Consider the following 19,924-nt stretch of genomic DNA (forward strand, 5'->3'; position numbering starts at 1 on the left):
TATGCCCTTTTTGGCCAAAACGGGAGTTCTACAAGGTCTTTTGACCCGATTCCAGTTGCCACTGGTTTTAAATAATAAATAAAGTATTTTAAGCTTTATAAGCTGTTCGGGAAACTCAGATTTCCTGTAGAACTCGAAAATTCCTTTTAAAGTCTTTAAAATGACCGAAAAGCCCCTACGGGGCATAATATTAACTTAAACTCGTTACGGGCATTACGGAAGGTATCCTACTGATACCAAAATACTTTTAAGGCATATTGACTTAGGAAATAAGCGTACGACTCTTATGGTTAACCGTTTCGCCTATTTGCGCACACGGTACGGCCCACGGAACTAGTTTTCGTGCAATAGCCGATACGGGTCAAAGTATACTACTTGAACCCCAAAATCCAGAGTATGAACTATAAACCCATATAAAACAAGTCACTGAACTTGTTGGGTCCAGATCATACTCCATTCTCGGTTTTCGCCTTTTCGTGCGAATTAACCATATCTATATATCGGAATCAACCGGTTTAAGCTACGGCTAATATAAGGACCGTTAGGATTCTAAGAGGTTAATTAAAACCTTCGTTCCAGATTAGGAGCCCCAGTAAAAGCTATCGGTGACTTGATCTTAATTAAGGATTTATACTTGCAAAGGTAAATACTTTTGACTTATTTCCCCTATATGGGCTTGGGTTACGGTATATTAATACCGCTTGATTGAGCATTATATACTTCCATCGCTTAGGTGGTTAATTGATTAAATATGATTGGCTCATTTAAACAGTTTTGTTGCTTATAAGCCTTTGGGGGGTTTAATGACCGTTGTCCCGGATATCCTCGGCATCATTTTACGAAATGGCCACGACCATCGACATCCCGGTGTAGGCGTACACCCGGTATAAAGTGTCGACATTAAAACTAAAAGACGTAGCCGTTGGTTTCTGTACTACGGTTTTACGCAAACGTGGTGTGTCTATAAATCTTTAACCCGGCACGACCCGGGCTACTGAACGCATAAAAGAACATGTAAAACGTTCACAAGATCATTATGAATTTTCCCAAGTTATAAAAGAGTTTGTGCCTTGTGCATTCAAATCAATTTTAATAAACATTTTCAAATGTGTCAGTTGAATGTATTTACCAGTGTAAACTGACGTATTTTCCCCAAAAAGATTAAGTGCAGGTACCTAAACGTAATTGGCTGGTATTAGCTCCCTAGCGTCGGGATAAGCCTCGCAAGCTTGATTGCAGTATCTAATGGAACAATACTTTACTTTTATTTACGATCCACTGTGGATATATCCAACCCCTGTAATACATTTTGATATTACAATCAGAGGTTGAAATTTATATATTTATCTTATGCTTCCGCTGTGCATTATATAATTGTGTGGTTTGACTATATTGTTGCCAACATCGTCACGGTAATCCCCCACCGGGCCCACCGGTGAGACACGTGGAAATCGGGGTGTGACAGGTTGGTATCAGAGCCAACATTGAGTGAATTAAACACTATCCTTATGTGTTTAATCTCAATGACACAATTGCACATACTTGAGTCTAGACTTAACATAGGAATATTCTAAATTCTGATCCGGAAATTTTGCTTCCAAATTTTTATACGTCGCCAAGCGAAGGAGCTGTAATAGGAAGTCTCCACATCCGGAGTCTCGAACTGCTGAGCTTCGTACCGCGGCCAGGATGAAACGTGCAACCAAGGAGAAAGCATTCAGGAAATGAATGAAGACGAAACTCCTCTTGCTGAAGATCGTTTCCTTATTAGTCCTTATAAGGACATAATTATCTTTCAGTCCTTACAAGGACAACATTATTCCTTTCAAGTCCCGCTTAGGGCAACTTTATACTTTCACTTTTATATAATGGAATGATTAAGTTAGACTTTCATTCTGAATAAGAAATATTAAATAAATGAAAACCATTCCTTTTTATTGATCTGCCTAAATAAAGAATCTTAAGGGGGTGAAACCTAGCTTGGGGTCTTTTAAGATCAGTCAAGATGGTACGACCTAGATGAAAAGATTCTGATTCCCTGTTAACCTCTGTACGCATGTTAACATTCATGACAGATGTGATTCGTTAAAATCACGCACGTCATTCTTATACAATAATCCTTTAAAGGATTTCAAAACCCAACTAAATGATATATAAATCGTGGGTTAAATCACCAATGAAGGTGATCAATATTATAAAGACATCCATTAGTGATGCAATGCCTACGGGCCAGTATTATAAAGACATCCATTAGTGATGCAATGCCTACGGGCCAGTATTATAAAGACATCCATTAGTGATGCAATGCCTACGGGCCAGTATTATTAAAACATCCATTAGTGATGCAGTGCCTACGGGCCAGAATTATTAAAACATCCATTAGTGATGCAGTGCCTACGGGCCAGAATTATTAAAACATCCATTAGTGATGTAGTGCCTACGGGCCAAACTTATTAAACATCCATTAGTGATGTAGTGCCTACGGGCCAAACTTATTAAACATCCATTAGTGATGTAGTGCCTACGGGCCAAACTTATTAAGACATCCAATAGTGGTGTAATGCCTACGGGCCAAACTTATTAAACATCCAATAGTGATGTAATGCCTACGGGTCATACTAATTGTCATATAAGACAAAAGGCAGTGGTAGTCTATGACTCCCTGTCAGAAAAAGGTAATGAACTAAGTTCAAACCTCAAGGCTTTGATTCTCTGAAATCCTAGCTTATAAATTATAAATGTCCTAGTGACTAGGCCTATTGTGCCAGAATACCTTCATGCTGTGATTCTCTGAAATCATAGCTTATAAATTAAACTTGTCCACATGACTAAGCCTTTTGTGCTATTACTAAATGCCTCGATCCCAGACGGTCATGGCTTATAAATTAAACTGTCTACGCGACTAGGCCAATTGTGCTATTATTAACTTATAAACTAGGATTCGTGATAAGATCCTAAATAAAATAAATATTCTTCCTTCCCTGCCAGTAGGCATTATTTTTTTTCTAAAAAGAAATCTCAAGGGTAAACCTAGCCTATATGACGAGGCCAAGATGGTAGGACCTATTCAGGAGATTCAATTCCTTGTAAACTTATAAACTGACGTATTTTCCCCAAAAAGATTAAGTGCAGGTACCTAAACGTAATTGGCTGGTATTAGCTCCCTAGCGTCGGGATAAGCCTCGCAAGCTTGATTGCAGTATCTAATGGAACAATACTTTACTTTTATTTACGATCCACTGTGGATATATCCAACCCCTGTAATACATTTTGATATTACAATCAGAGGTTGAAATTTATATATTTATCTTATGCTTCCGCTGTGCATTATATAATTGTGTGGTTTGACTATATTGTTGCCAACATCGTCACGGTAATCCCCCACCGGGCCCACCGGTGAGACACGTGGAAATCGGGGTGTGACATAAACACCTCGTTGAGGCATATCAACGCATGATGAAAGAAAAAGGAAAGAATGTTGAATCTAATCTGATTGAGAATGCACCTTCACCCACGATATCAGACGTTCATTTGGATGCATGCGATTTCATTGAAAATGTTCGTGATGTTTAAACATATTTAACGTATCTTTTATGTTTTATTTTTCACATTGTGACCTTGGTATTTGGTTTGGTTTGAAACTTTTGCAATGTTTTATTTTTACTCCTTTGCATTAATTTTTATTTATTTATTTTTATTTATTTCCTGAAGAAATATGCATGCTAGCTCCAGTAGAGCTATTATTGGTGATGAATGTCTGGTAGATAGCGGTAGTACTAACACTATTCTTAAAGATATGAAATAGCTACCCGAAATGTAGCGTTTGCCCGACTATTAACGCAAATCATACAATTGAGAGCTCATTTCCCTGAAAATCCAATTAAAAACATACGAGTGGATAATGCAGGAGAATTCACATCCCAAGCTTTTAACGATTATTGTATGTCGATTGGGATAAAGGTTGAACATCCAGTAGCTCATGTTCATACACAAAATGGTTTAGCTGAATCATTAATTAAACGATTACAAATAACCGCTAGACCTGTCTAATGAGATGCAAATTGCCATCTTCTGCATGGGGGCATGCTATTCTACATGCTGCTGCATTAATCCGATTAAGACCAACTGCCGACCATGAATACTCCCCATTACAACTGGTCTCCGGAAGAGAACCAAATCTATCCCACCTCAAAATATTTGGTTGTGCGGTATATGTACCAATATCGCCACCACAACATACCATAATGGGACCACAGAGAAGACTGGGCATTTACATTGGTTTTAATGCCCCTTCTATTATTAAATATTTAGAACCATTAACGGGTGACATGTTTACCGCACGCTTTGCTGACTGTCAGTTTAATGAGACAGTATTCCCAGTCTTAGGGGGGAGATAAGACTAAAGAAAGATTGGTAACACAAGAGTTAACATGGAATGCATCATCATTATCGAATCTCGACCCCCGAAGTGGTCAATGTGAATCTGAAGTCCGAAAGATTATACATTTGCAAAGAATGACAAATGAATTATCAGATGCATTCACAGACACAAATAGGGTGACAAAGTCACATATACCAGCATCAAATGCACCTGCTCGAATTGAAGTAATCCCAGAAGCGATTACCATACAAAGAAAACGTGGGAGACCAATAGGTTCCAAAGATAAAAACCCACGTAAGCGAAAAGAGCAGAATAAATCAGTTGGTGAAAATTTAGTAAATGAAACTCTAGAAGAGGTAAATGTCCCAGAAGAGACAAATATAATTCCAAAGGAAAATGAAAATCCAGAAGACGCACTGGTACTAAATGAAAACGAGATCTCTATCAATTACGTACAAAATAGTACAATATGGAACCGAAATGAAACACGTGTTAATGATATGTTCGCATATGCTATAGCAACAAATATAATCAATGAAAATGATTACATACCTAAAACTCTAGAAGAGTGCATGCACAGAATTGATTGGCCAAAATGGCAAGAGGCCATAAAGGCTGAGTTAGGTTCGCTTGAAAAGCGAAATGTTTTCGGACCTGTAGTCCGAACACCCATAGACGTCAAACCAGTAGGTTATAAATGGGTGTTTACTATAAAAAGAAATGAAAGGAATGAGATTGTACGATACAAGGCACGTCTTGTAGCACAAGGATTTTCCCAAATCCCAGGAGTTTATTATGAGGAAACGTATTCCCCTGTAGTGGATGCGATAACCCTTAGATTTCTAATTGGCCTTGCAATCTCAGAAGGACTTCAAATGAGACTTATGGATGTCGTCACTGCATACTTGTACGGGACACTAGAAAATGACACCTACATGAAAATCCCTAAAGGATTAAAAATGCCGGAAGCATTAAAATCAATACCTCGAGACATGTGTGTTATTAAGCTAAAAAGATCTTTATATGGTCTTAAACAATCTGGTCGTATGTGGTACAATCGGCTTAGTGAATATCTTGAAAAAAAAAGGATACAAGTCTGATGTAATCATTCCATGTGTTTTTATAAAAAGATCACTCTCAAAATTCACTATAATAGCAGTCTACGTGGATGATATAAACATCATTGGAGCTCCTGAAGAGATAAAAAAAACTGCTAATATATTAAAGAGAGAATTTGAGATGAAAGACCTTGGCACAACAAAATTATGTCTCGGCCTGCAGTTCGAGCATTTGCGCAACGGTACATTCATACATCAGTCAAATTACATCCAGAAGATGTTAGTACATTGTAATATGGACAAAGCTCATCCTTTTAGCATACCCATGGTTGTTCGACCGCTAGATCCTCAAAAAGACCCTTACCGCCCTCAAGAAGAAGGCAAAGAAGTACTTGGTCCAGAAGTACCGTACTTAAGTGCAATCGGTGCTCTTATGTATCTTGCAAATAACACGAGACCTGATATTGCATTCTCGGTACATGTACTAGCGAGATACAGTTCAAACCCAACACGTAGACACTGGAATGGAATAAAACACATATTCCGATATATTTGCGGGACACAAGACTTAGGTCTTTTCTACCAGAAAGATCAAAAGTCTCAGCTTGTTGGGTATGCTGATGCTGGATATCTATCAGATCCACATAAAGAAAAATCTCAAACAGGTTTATTCACATATGGTGGCACAACAATTTCTTGGAAGTCAACTATGCAAACACTTACAGCAACGTCATCAAATCATGCCGAACTAATTGCACTATATGAGGCTGGTCGAGAATGCGTGTGGTTGAGATCAATGATTACTCACATACAAGAAGCATGTGGATTAGAACAGATCAAGAGGGAGCCGACAATTATTTATGAAAACAATGCTGCTTGCATAGCTTAGATCAAAGAAGGTTACATCAAGGGTGATCGAACAAAGCATATTTCACCAAAATTCTTCTCAACATATGACTTGCAGAAAGAAGGGGAAATTGATGTTTGCCAAATCAAGTCAAGTGAAAATTTAGCTGACCTATTCACGTTATTCACAAAATCTTTATCAAGAAACACTATCGAGCAACTATCACACAAGATCCGTCTCCGTAGATTGAAAAATGTTTGTTGAATTCAGGGGGAGAATTATACACACTGTACTCTTTTTCCCTTAACTAAGTTTTGTCCCAATGGGTTTTCTTAGTAAGGTTTTTAATGAGGCAGTACAACTGATCCAGTAGTATCAGTTTATTATATAGGTCCTGAAGTATCTATTTAATATCATCCTGAAGTATGTTATTAACTGTGTATAATAAATAATAATATATATCTGAGGGGGAGTGTTATAAATACAGATATATTCCCTCCTAATTCTCCTCCTAAATTATCATGGTTTCAGTTACATTTGACTACATAATGTTTCAGTTACATTTGACTACATAAATTCTCAGCTACATTTGACTACATCATTGTGTATATATATATATATGATTGATAAATGAAAGAATATACACTTCTCATCTTATCATATTTATCTTATTTTTCATATCAGTTTTGTTTTATTTTGTTTTTTTTTTCTTTTTTTTTTGTAAGAACTTCATTCGTTTAAAAGAAGGTTTTTTTTTTTTTTTTTTTTTGTAAGAACTTCATTCGTTTAAAATTTAAATTCTAACATGTGCCATAAAACTTTTCAAAAACTTGGTAGGCCAAGGCCCAATTATATGATTGAAGTCTCATTAGAGTTTTGCTTGTGAACCTGCACACAAAATTAATGGTTTGACATTAAAGGTGGGTTGAGAGTTGAGACCATTAAATGAATGATCTGTACAATTGTACACATGAGTTCACGAGCTAAATCTATGGAAAACAACCCTTGATTAACTTTTCCTTTTTATATGTATTGATGAATAAAATTGGGTTTTCTCTATGGGTTGCTTTTTCGTTTTCTCTCAAAATTTTACACTGTTTAAAAAACCTCTTATCAAGGGGCAATGAATAATACTGATTTTAGAACGCAACCGTATTTTCTAGCCATTTTTTATTTGTATATGTTCGCCTTTAGTGTTACATTTTTCTTAAACAAGTTGTCCTCCCAACATGGTTGTTTTTTACCACTAGAATTAAAGGTAGGTTTAACCTTAATAGCAAATACGACTGTTCTCTCTCTTGGCTTAGCCCGCTTCTCTCTTTTAGGAGAAGGGAGACGACTCTGCTAATTCTTTCTCAGCAGGTTATAATTGACGTCGATTTATCATTTTTAACGTCTCTAATTCAAAACTGAACATGAAACTTTGGTTAAAAGATCGCCCTAGATGAAGTCTCTCTTCCTGCTTCTCTCTTTTAGGAGGTGGGAGACGACTGTGCTAATTCTTTCTCAGTAGGGTTATAGTTGATGTCGATTCATCATTTTTCACGTCTCTAATTCAAAACCGAACATGAAACTTTGGTTAAAAGATCACCCTAAATGAAGTCTCTCTTACAGTTCAAGAGTTTCGAAAGACTCTTATCATACTATGTGTAATGCGACTCATTTACTACGATAAATAATAAAGAAAAAAACTATTCTATTTTGACAAAAGATGCGTAAAGGATAATTAAAGCTTTGTGATTCATGAAAATTGGTGTTCTTTCAATGAGTAGAAATTCAACTTCCAATTGGTGAAATCCCACAAATTCTTGAATGTCATCGTAAAATAAGAATAAAATTGTGACAAATTACAAGCAATAATCCTTAAAGCATGCATAAGACCTTCTACACCCTTCTACAATTTTGACTTTTGACACATCTTTGACTTTTGCTAAATTTCATAACTTTTATATCGATTTCTACTATACAAACTGGCACAATGCACGATTTATGCGTCACTTTAGTATTCATGAAACACACTAAAATATTCCAACTTCAGTTAAAATCCAAATATATATTATTTAGATTTTGGGATGTTACACATCATTACCCTTTGACACCTTTTTTTAGCCAAAGGGTCATCAATTTCTCATGATAAGCACATCATCTCGCTAAACACGCTTTTTTGTCTACGCCCTTATCAAAGCCTAACCAGCTTCTTTCTTCATTGGTTACGCGATATCCTATTATTTTTACTTGTTGGTGAATCTTGAATTTAGTTTTTGATAAAATCAGCGAAGAGGAGAGGGAGAGGGGGGGGGGGTTAATAGATATAAAATTTTCAAACATATTTAGTAAAATTTACAATGCGAATCGAAAACATGAGGGGTGGGGACCCCTAGCCCAAGCCAAGAGCCACCCCTAGCTGTACTATTATTTTTGAATTTATAAAACAATTACATTAGTTTAACCATTTAAAGGATAATTATGATTTGGGGAAGATATTGAAAGTTTGAGTGACTATAAGATAAAGATGGTTTGGTTAACTATTGAATTAGTTTGAATTATTTGTTTAATAGATAAGTTTATCTAGTTAAATTATTTAATTATATATAGAGAGAGTTTGAATTGAGTTAGAATAAGTCTATGTTGAGTATAAATACAGGGTTACGTATTCAGTTTTATTTATGAAGTCGAGTTTAATAATTGGAAGTGTTTGGATTTTGATATAAACAAAGTGCACATGTTTTTATATAAATTTACACCCACTTTTTTTGTGTTTTGTTAAAGTAATATTCAAAATAGGCTTATTTTGGTTTATATTTGATTTTTGGGACAAAACAAGCCCAAGATGAACAAAGGAAGCAAATCCAAACGAAAAACTGAAGAAAATGAGAAAAATAGTCCAGACACGGCCCATGCCTCGGATCCAGATTCTGGAAGACACCTCCAAAAGACCATGGAGCAAAGCTAGACAAGAAAGGTCCAAACACGCATCGTACCCTAAAGGTACGTCCCGTGTCTCAGCACTAGGTGAGAAAAGTTGATTTTTGAAAGATTTGGAAGATCTGGGGGACCCACACAGTTGATCATGGCCCGTGCCTAGGAGACACGCCCCGTGCCTCAAGAACCGGTTGTAGCAGGTCCCTTGGCCAGGCGGAGCACAACTAGCCTATAAATAAAAGCCCATTTCCACCATTTTTCTTTGTTCATTCTCCTCCCCTCTTTTCCACTACACATTTCTCTTCTACCCACTATCTCTAATCATTGTAATCTTTAAGAAAAACTCAAGAACCGTCAGTGCAATCATGCTTTTGATGATTAGTATAATATTTTCAAATTTGGTAAAAAATAGTTTTATGGTCATTCCTAGCTAGATTCTTGTGGGTGTTTGGGGGAAACTTACCCTCCTTGATGGGGAGTTAACTAAGAAGATCATTAGCGAACAAGGTGTGTGTGTGTTAGTGACTTTAATTAATTAATAGTTTATTGAACGTGCAGAAATATTAGCATCTCCATTGGCTTGGGTCATTATTATTTCGGCTTAACCCTTAAAATCTACCAATTATCTTGTGGAGGTTAAAACATGTTGATGCTCTGACCGGAGGTTAAAGGTTTTGTAAAGGACTTTGGGTTGGATAAGCTCTTGCCTTTACGCGACGCTAGTACCAAAGTGTAAAGGACTTGGTTTCCATAAAAAGTGACTCATAATTTAAACCCCTTAAACTATCTAATTAATTAATACTAAATTATAGTGGTATATCCTTTCATTGTTGATTGGGCGTTACCATTATGGTTTGATTCCGTCCTTGAGTGATGTTTCCCTGCTGATTTAAACCGATAGGTTCGAGTGTGTTATGATTCTGACCCAGATTCTGACAATCGAGCCTTTGTTACCTCATGTTAAGAGTTAGTTAACGAAGCATCAAGATGTATGTTAACCCCAAACACCCCATTTCCTTATCATTGATTACTATCTTTTTAGTTAGCTCTTCATTTTTTTTTTTTTGAGCCATTTTTAAAACTTTAACTTTTGGGTTTGACTAGAAGCTAAGAAGACTTGGTACTAAAACTCGTATCATTGGACGACCTCAGTATCTTAATATTACTATATTACGCCAACGATGAGTACACTTGCCCAACTTGAAGTGTAGTGTGATAGTATTTCATCGTGTTTTTATAAAAATTAAAACTTGAACTAGTGCATAAACCAACTAAAAATATATATCATTTATAAGCACACTGCATCACGTCAGTTTTGTATGTTCGTGATTGAAAGCCTGGGACAACAATTGGTATCAGAGCCAAGAGCCGAAGAAAAGAAGCAGAAGCAACGATTGATCACACATTCAAGATCTATTAAGCCGAACTCGACCAGGGAATACCAAGATGAATAAAGGATTGACAAGTAAGTTTATCCGTTTAATACTTATGTTTGATTATCGTAGCCAGAAAAATATAAAGAACAGGAAGAAGAATAAGAAAAGGGAACGATTGGTAGGAAGGTTGGAGAGTAATCGAAACTTTTGGAGTCCGTAAAAGTAATTGTTACAGTTGAAAAGGCAAAAGGAGTTAGCCTAAACAAAATCCTGGCCTGTTCAAAATAAAGGGTGGGTTTGGCAATCAATTAGGTGATGGTGTCTCAAGGCAAAGTCCATGTGGACGACTAGGATGGATCATGGATAGTTATTAGTTTGCAAGGACTGTTTATTAAATCATAATTAGGATTCAAGTGGAGGAGAACGAAAAATTCTTTCACACTTGGAATTAATTCAAAGTCATGAAACCTATTTGATCATGGTTAGTGGATAAATAGATAATAACCAATCGTTGGTATTGGGTTAATTTAATTGATTTTGGTATGCATGGATTAAAGGGATGCATGGGTGATGGCATCAGTTTGCAAGTCGGACCAAGAGTGGTTTAGTGAGTGTGAAGGTTATCGTCGGGTGTTAACGACAGTTACGAGGTGGTTCGGGTCAGTTGGTGTCATGGGGAGTATCGATGGGAAAACGATGGTGACGGGTGATCAATTCAATTCGTTTCAGTATAGTGGTGATGAGCTTGATGCATTAGCAACTTTCAATTCGGGTTTAATCAGACCCCCGATCCTTACCGCCAAGGATAGAACGAAGTAACTGGTGTAGGTTGTTTCTTTGGTAGAACTATCCAATCGGACTTGCGGGAGACCGACAGAAGAAGATTCGTCAAAGCGGGAGGCTTTGAATCTTGTCTTGTCTAGAAAGAAAAGAATGGTAGAAACGAGGAGCTTGTTTTTTTCTTTAATCGATGGTTATGAACGGTGTAGTTCTGGTGACCTGGGAAGAGGGATATTGAGAGATCAAACGAGTTGAAGTTGTTGATAACAACACGGATATGAAACGAGTCCAAATCAAAATTAAGGTGGTGAATGAAGGAAAATTTTGATTTGGAGACAATATTGAAAGTTTTTGTGGGTTTAAGATAAAGATCGTATGGTTAATTATTTAATTAGTTTGAATTATCTGTTTAATAGATATGTTTATATAGTTAGCTTATTAAGTAAATTACAAGTTTGGTCCTTTATTGTAACACCAGACTTAATATAACTAGTTTAATGATACAAAAACTTGCATTTAGTACAAAATTTATGAGTTTACAAAAGGTTTAATGATTTTTAAGACCTTACGAGGTCATAATAATCAAGTCATCATGCTACTAGTTAACTTAAGAAAAACATGATTTCAGTGTTTACATATTACTAAAACAAAATAAACAAGATGCGAAAGCTTCATTTGGTGCGTTCGGTTCTTGGTATTTGCTTGATCGCCATCCGGGTTAGGTCCATCTTCACCTACGGTCAAACCCATGAAAATAATTAGTTTTGACACTTTAGAAATCAAGTATATACAAGTTCCAGGTTCAAATGAATCAAAATTCAACATCTGAGAGAGTCGCGCCACGCGACAGACTTAGGGGGTGGCCGTCGCGTGACCCCAGCACCGTCGCGTCGCGCGACGGATATTTGTTCTCCCCGTGGCGCGGCGCTAGCACGTTATTTCGACAGAAAGTTGTTGTTTGGAGCTGCTAATTTCGCCCAGCACCACTTATCTCGGTTCCAAACTTTAAATTGACATAACTTTTAACTCGGGCATCCGTTTTAGTCGATTATTTTTCCTACGTGACCGTAACTTGATTACGGATGCGTTTATCAACACGTTTTGCATAAAAATATCATTTCAAAAACAGTTGTCCTTTAATTTGTCTCTTGCTTATTTGACCCATTTGTTTACAAGTTTCATGACATGTATTGTTGTCATCACAAACCTTAGGCCAATGCACTCGTTTCTGCGTTTACCAAACGTGAGCTTTTGCTCCCCTCCCGAGGGTTGCTTATATAATAATCATCATGCTTATTTCCAAGATTTTAACCATGCCTTTCGAAATCATTTGACAAGCGAATGTTCCGAACTATAAACCCTTTACAAGGGCTCATGCTTTTGCAACGAATTAGCGTATTCGTGACACGCCCTACGCTTGATTTATATACATATATATAACCAATCACAAGAGATGGTTATTAATTTCTATGTTTATAACTTAACTTGTTTTGACCCGTTTGGATGCCGAATGGGTGTCACCATTACTAGACACATCCAAACTCTATTTCTAGCACATGTTTTGACCCGTTTTACTTGTCTATGGCACTTTGTCACTCCCGTGACTTAACGGGTTTTCGTTGTTTACCAAATTTCAATATAACAAAGTATGTAGCGAAACTATAAGTCGCGTACCTTTAGTGCACACCTTTCAAACGTGTATCCCCTCCGGCGTGTCCGCTTGACGATCCGGATTCCTTGCCTAAAGAGTTCAATTCAAAATAAATTTAGAACTCTTTCATACACCCTAATGCACAATTCTATATAATAATCGAATCTGCGTTTTCACCCAACTTTTTACATTTTAATCCTCACTTAGGCGTTTTATCAAACACCTAGCGGGTCAGATTTTTACATAATCATAACCTAGTTCATGAATTGTAATTTTCATCTAAACCAACTTCAATTAGGCATATTTACACATGTTTTAACTTCTATATTTCAGAATTTACCTCTTGGAATTCAGATTACACTAAAACAAGAATCACAATCCTGGTGTTCATCAAGTTTCTACAAACTTACTAGCCACCTACATTGGTGATTATAAACCTTACAAGCCTCATGCAAGATTTTGATAAGAAATCATCTAGGGTTTATCCCTAGACACCATATTACTTCTAATTTCACCCATGCAAGACATAATCAAGCTCAATTTCAGTTCTTCACAATTAACCAAGAATTTGAGATGAATCAAAACATCAAGATTTTACATACCTTATGATCCCTTCAACTAGGTGATCATTAATTTGTGCTTGAAAATCGATTTGGACTTGATTATGACCTTCAATTGATCAATTTTGTGGTAGCTAGGGTTTGGTGAGGAGCTTATGTCGCCCCCTGCGTTTCCTGGTCGACCAGACACACCTCTTGTGTATGTTTGGTATGTTTTAATTTGTTTTAGTTGAATTAAGTTTCAAGTTATACAACATAGGTCCCTCCACTTGTATTTAGTTTATATTTTGGCAATTTAAATTCATTCATGCTTTAAAACAAGTCAACTAACTAACTGGGTTGTAATTTCCTAGTTAGTTGGTTCCTGTTTAATTAACACTTAATAATTCTGATTTAGAGTTTTATAAATTCCGGGTTGTTACAAGTCCACCCCCCTTAAAAGGGTTTCATCCCCGAAATCGAATTACGTACCGAATAACGTAGGGTAGAGTCGTTGCACCTCCTCCTCGGATTCCCATGTAGTATCCGAACCCTTCCGGTGTTCCCATTTGACCTTTACTTGATTGATTTCTTTGTTCCTTATGGTTTTCACTTTACGATCCAAAATCGCAATGGGTTTCACCACACAGTTAAGTCAGTCATCCACCTCGATGTCGTCGTAGTGGATATAGGTTGTTTCGTCCGCTAGACATTTCCGAAGATGTGACACATGAAATGTGCTATGAATTCCGCTTAATTCTTCCGGTAGTTCAAGGCGGTATGCTACCTTCCTTACTTGTTCGACAATTGTAAACGGCCCAATAAATCTTGGGCTTAATTTTCCTCTCTTTCTAAATTGGATAACCCCCTTCCATGGGGATACCTTGAGCATGACCTTGTCGCCAACCCGAAACTCGATCGGTCTTCGCCTTTTGTCTGCATACGACTTTTGTCTATATTGTGCCGCTTTCAAGTGTGCCCGAACCATCTCAATCTATTCATTAGTAGCTCGGACTATATCTTTGTGAGCGAGTTCATGTGGACCCACCTCACCCCAACACACCGGGGTCCGACACTTCCTACCGTAAAGCATTTCATACGGTGCCATTCCGATACTAGCATGGTAGCTGTTGTTATATGAAATTCGACCAAAGGTAGATAAACATCCCAACTACCTCCGAAGTAAATAATACATGCTCGTAGCATGTCCTCCAATGTTCGTATTGTTCTTTCACTCTGTCTATCCGTCTGAGGATGGTACGCAGTGCTGATGAACAATTTGGTTCCCATTTGCTCTTGGAAATCTCGCCAGAAATTTGAAGTGAACCGGGTATCCCTATCGGACACGATGGATACTGGTACTCCGTGGCGTGCCACTATCTCATTAGTGTAAACCTCCGACATATTTTCTGACGTATAAGTCTCACGTATTGGAATAAAGTGAGCACTCTTTGTCAATCTATCAACAACTACCCATATTGCATCAAATCTACGGGTCGTCTTCGGTAGTTTGGTTAACAGGTCCATTGTAATATGTTCCCATTTCCAAACCGGAATTTCCAACTGTTGAAGCTTACCGTATGGTTTTTGGTGTTCCGCCTTGACTTGTAGACATGTCAGGCACTTCTCCACGTATTTCACTACATCTCTTTTCATTCCGGGCCACCAATAGTTTTGTTTCAAGTCGTTATACATCTTGGTTGCTCCCGGATGGATGGAAGAATGGGATTTGTGAGCTTCATCTAGTAAAAGCTTTTTAACTCCACATATGTTAGGAACCCAGATTCTGTTGAAACGTGTTTTCAAACCGTGATTGCCTTCTTCAAGATCTTTAAATTGGCCGACAATTCTTTCCTTTTTCCAGTTTTCTACCTTCACTGCTTCAACTTGTGCTTCTCGGATCCGTTCTAGTAGGCCCGAGGTCACAATAAGCTGCATTGATTGTACTTATATCGGGGCATAATCTGTCCTTCGACTTAACGCGTCTGCTATTACATTGGCTTTCCCGGGGTGGTAATGTATTTCACAATCGTAATCCTTGATCGTTTCTAACTACTGCATTTGCCTCATGTTTAATTCCTTCTGATCGAAGAAATATTTCAAACTCTTATGGTTAGTAAAGATTGTACATTTTACCCCATACAAATAGTATCTCCATATTTTTAAGGCGAACACTACTGCTGCCAGCTCCAAATCATGAGTCGGGTATTTCTTCTCATGGATTTTCAGTTGCCTCGAGGCGTAGGCTATGACCTTGCCTCTTTGCATTAAAACACATCCGAGCCCCGAATGCGACGCATCCGAGTAACCCACCATGTCATCAACTCCTTCCGGTAACGTTAGCACCGGAGCGTGAGTTAACTTTTCTTTTAGTGTTTGGAAGGCTTCCTCTTGTTTGATGCCCCATACAAACTTTTCCTCCTTGCGAGTCAATTTGATCAATGGTAAAGCAATTTTGGAGAAATCTTGTATGAATCTCCGATAATATCCCGCGAGCCCTAAAAAGCTTCGGATTTCTGAGGGATTCCTTGGAGTGTTCCATTTTGACACGGCTTCTACTTTTGACGGATCCACTAGTACCCCGTCGGCACTAATGATATGCCCGAGAAACTGCACCTCTCGTAACCAGAAAGCGCACTTTGAGAATTTTGCATAAAGCTTTTCTCGTCTGAGTGTCTCTAACACTTCTTGCAAATGGTAAACATGTTCAGCTTCATTCTTCGAATATACTAAAATGTCATCGATAAATACAATTACCGACTTATCCAGCATAGGTTTGCAAACCCGGTTCATGAGATCCATGAAAGCTGCGGGTGCATTAGTCAACCCAAAAGGCATCACAAGGAACTCATAATGCCCGTACCGCGTACGAAAGGTCGTCTTCGGTACGTCTTCCTCCTTGACTTTCAATTGGTGATAACCCGGTCTGCTATCAATCTTTGAGAACCAACTCGCTCCTTATAGTTGGTCAAACAAGTCATCAATTCTTGGAAGTGGGTATCGATTTTTCACCGTGAGTTTGTTTAACTCTTGGTAGTCGATACACATACGCATACTACCGTCCTTCTTCTTCACAAATAGTACTGGTGCGCCCCACGGGGACACACTCGGTCGGATAAACCCTTTGTCGAGTAATTCTTGGATTTGAGACATCAATTCTTGTAGCTCTGATGGCGCGAGCCGATACGGCGCCTTGGCCACAGGTTTTGCGCCCGGAATCAATTCGATTCCGAACTCTACCTCCCGTTCTGGTGGTATTCCCAGTAAGTCTTCCGGGAACACATCTTCATAATCGCATACCACTGGCACATCTCCGATTTTGAGGGATTCTTTCTCCGATTCACTTGCGTATACCATATATGCCTTGCATCCATGTTTCATGAGTTTGTGAGCTTCTATCGTGCATATCACCGGGTTACCCCCTTTTTCGCCGTATATTGTAACGCGTTTTCCGCTAGGAGATGTCAGTTTTATTTCCTTTCGGAAGCATGCCACCTTTGCATGGTATCGGGATAACCAATCCATACCCACGATCACTTGAAATTCTCCCATTGACATTGGGATCAAGTCTATTGTGTATTCTTCATCGTCAATGCTCAACTTACAATTTTCACATACATCACAAACGATAAAACTCTTGTTATTACGTATCTCTACTTCTAAAGGCATCAGTAATTTTGTTAGAACAAATGAAGGATGTCGAATAAACCCATATGAAATAAAGGATTTATTCGCACCCGTATCAAATAATATACGCGCGGGAATCGAGTTTACAGCAAATATACCTGAAACCACTTCGGGTTCAACTTTTACTTCTGCAGCAGTCAAGTGGAAAGATCTAGCCTTTGCCTTCAGGGCTTCACCTTTCGTGTCTTGCCCATCTTTCTTTCCCACCAGTTCCGAGCATTCCGATTTCTTGTGACCCGGTCGATAACAATTGTAGCAAACCGTCACTTTTTCTGGGCATGATGAAGCCATATGCCCCATTTTCCGACATATGGGGCAAGGCTTATCCTTGAAGCGACATTCGCCCCTATGACCCTTTCCACAGATTTTGCAATTTGGCGACCCGCCTTTCGCATCCGATTTCTTCACTGTTTCGTTCGTTCGCAATTTCTTCTTAGGGCTTGGATTAACATTATGAGCCCTCCGTTCACCCCGTTCAACCTGCTTTCTCAATTCGATCTCCCGTTTCCGAGCAACATTTATGATCTCGGTAAGGGTCTCGTATTTTGAAGGAGTCATAAACTCCCTATACTCGGCGCTCAACATATTGTAATAATAATATATCTTCTGTTCTTCGTTTGTTATTAATTCATCACAAAACTTCATTTTATCCATAAACGTTCCCGTGATCTTGTCTATGGACTCACCCTTATGCCTAAGTTGCATGAACTCTTCCTTGATTCGATTTATGACCGCCTTGGGACTGTGGTGTTTAAGAAACGGCGTCTTAAATTCATCCCATGTGATAGCCTTGGCTGCTTCGCTTCCAATTTCTTTCTTTTTGTTATCCCACCAGCTACGTAGTCATCTTCATCACAATGGGTCCTCTCGAATACCCCTTCGATATCGCTTAGCCATCGTTGGCATACGATTGGGTCAACCTCCCCATTATAGACTGGCGGTTTGCATGCCATGAACTCCTTGTATGTACAAGGCTTTCGTCCTCCGGACTTCTCCTTCGTTATATTAGCATTATCTTCCAATTTCTTGATTCTTTCATCGAACACTGTTAATACCGTGGTCTGGATCTTATCGATGAAACCAAACAAACTATTTTCGATTGCCTTTCCAACCTCCTCGGCAATCACTTCTCTCATTTGCTCGGTGACTCTTGGCACCGCATCATCGTTACTTTCATCCGCCATCTTAAATACTGAAATGTTTACATTAATCGTTAAACATTTCATTTTTAACATATGATTTACTTGTTTTGGTTTAATCAAGTTTATAGCTTGATTCAACCGTTCTTGTTTCATGCATTTCCCGTGTTTGAGTGAATCTACACACTCTTTTCGTGCATATCCGTTCATGTTTCATTTCTATATTCTCTAAATCTACTTAAAACAATTAACACTTACCGGATGTTTGATCAAGCTTGAACCGAACACACTTTATTGACAACCCTTAGCTCTGATTACCAACTTGTAACACCCTACTTAATATAACTAGTTTAATGATACAAAAACTTGGATTTAGTACAAAATTTACGAGTTTACAAAAGGTTTAATGATTTTTAAGACCTTACGAGGTCATAATAATCAAGTCATCATGCTACTAGTTAACTTAAGAAAAACATGATTTCAGTGTTTACATATTACTAAAACAAAATAAACAAGATGCGGAAGCTTCATTTGGTGCGTTCGGTTCTTGGTATTTGCTTGATCGCCATCCGGGTTAGGTCCATCTTCACCTACGGTCAAAACCATGAAAATAATTAGTTTTGACACTTTAGAAATCAAGTATATACAAGTTCCAGGTTCAAATGTATCAAAAACGAACAAAATTCAACATCTGGGACGGTCGCGCCGCGCGAAGGACTTAGGGGGTGGCCGTTGCGTGACCCCAACACCGTCGCGTCGCGCGACGGATATTTGTTCTCCCCGTGGCGCGGCGCTAGCACGTTATTTCGATAGAAAGTTGTTGTTTGGAGCTGCTAATTTCGCCCAGCACCACTTATCTCAGTTCCAAACTTTAAATTGACATAACTCTTGACTCGGGCATCCGTTTTAGTCGATTCTTTTTCCTACGTGACCGTAATTTAATTACGGACGCGTTTATCAACACGTTTTGCGTAAAAATATCATTTCAAAAATAGTTGTCCTTAAATTTTCTCTTGCTTATTTGACCCATTTGTTTACAAGTTTCATGACATGTATTGTTGTCATCACAAACCTTAGGCCAATGCACTCGTTTCTGCGTTTACCAAACGTGAGCTTTTGCTCCCCTCCCGAGGGTTGCTTATGTAATAATCATCATGCTTATTTCCAAGATTTTAACCATGCCTTTCGAAATCATTTGACGAGCGAATGTTCCGAACTATAAACCCTTTACAAGGGCTCATGCTTTTGCAACGAATTAGCGTATCCGTGACACGACCTACGCTTGATTTATATACATATATATAACCAATCACAAGAGATGGTTATTAATTTCTATGTTTATAACTTAACTTGTTTTGACCCGTTTGGATGCCGAATGGGTGTCACCATTACTAGACACATCCAAACTCTATTTCTAGCACATGTTTTGACCCGTTTTACTTGTCTATGGGACTTTGTCACTCCCGTGACTTAACGGGTTTTCCTTGTTTACCAAATTTTAATATAACAAAGTAAGACTAACAATTAAACATAATGTAGCGAAA

General features: G+C 38.1%; 1 protein-coding gene across 1 annotated transcript; it reads left to right on the forward strand.

Moving 5' to 3' along the window:
* The first annotated feature begins 5,734 nt into the window (after positions 1 to 5,734).
* On the forward strand, positions 5,735 to 6,328 carry LOC118480926 (secreted RxLR effector protein 161-like). Its single transcript, XM_035975928.1, has one exon. It carries the CDS (start codon positions 5,735 to 5,737, stop codon positions 6,326 to 6,328), a length of 594 nt encoding a protein of 197 aa, XP_035831821.1.
* The last annotated feature ends 13,596 nt before the right edge of the window (positions 6,329 to 19,924 follow it).

The sequence above is a fragment of the Helianthus annuus genome, chromosome 8, assembly GCF_002127325.2.
Source record: "Helianthus annuus cultivar XRQ/B chromosome 8, HanXRQr2.0-SUNRISE, whole genome shotgun sequence".
Taxonomy (NCBI): Eukaryota; Viridiplantae; Streptophyta; class Magnoliopsida; order Asterales; family Asteraceae; genus Helianthus; species Helianthus annuus.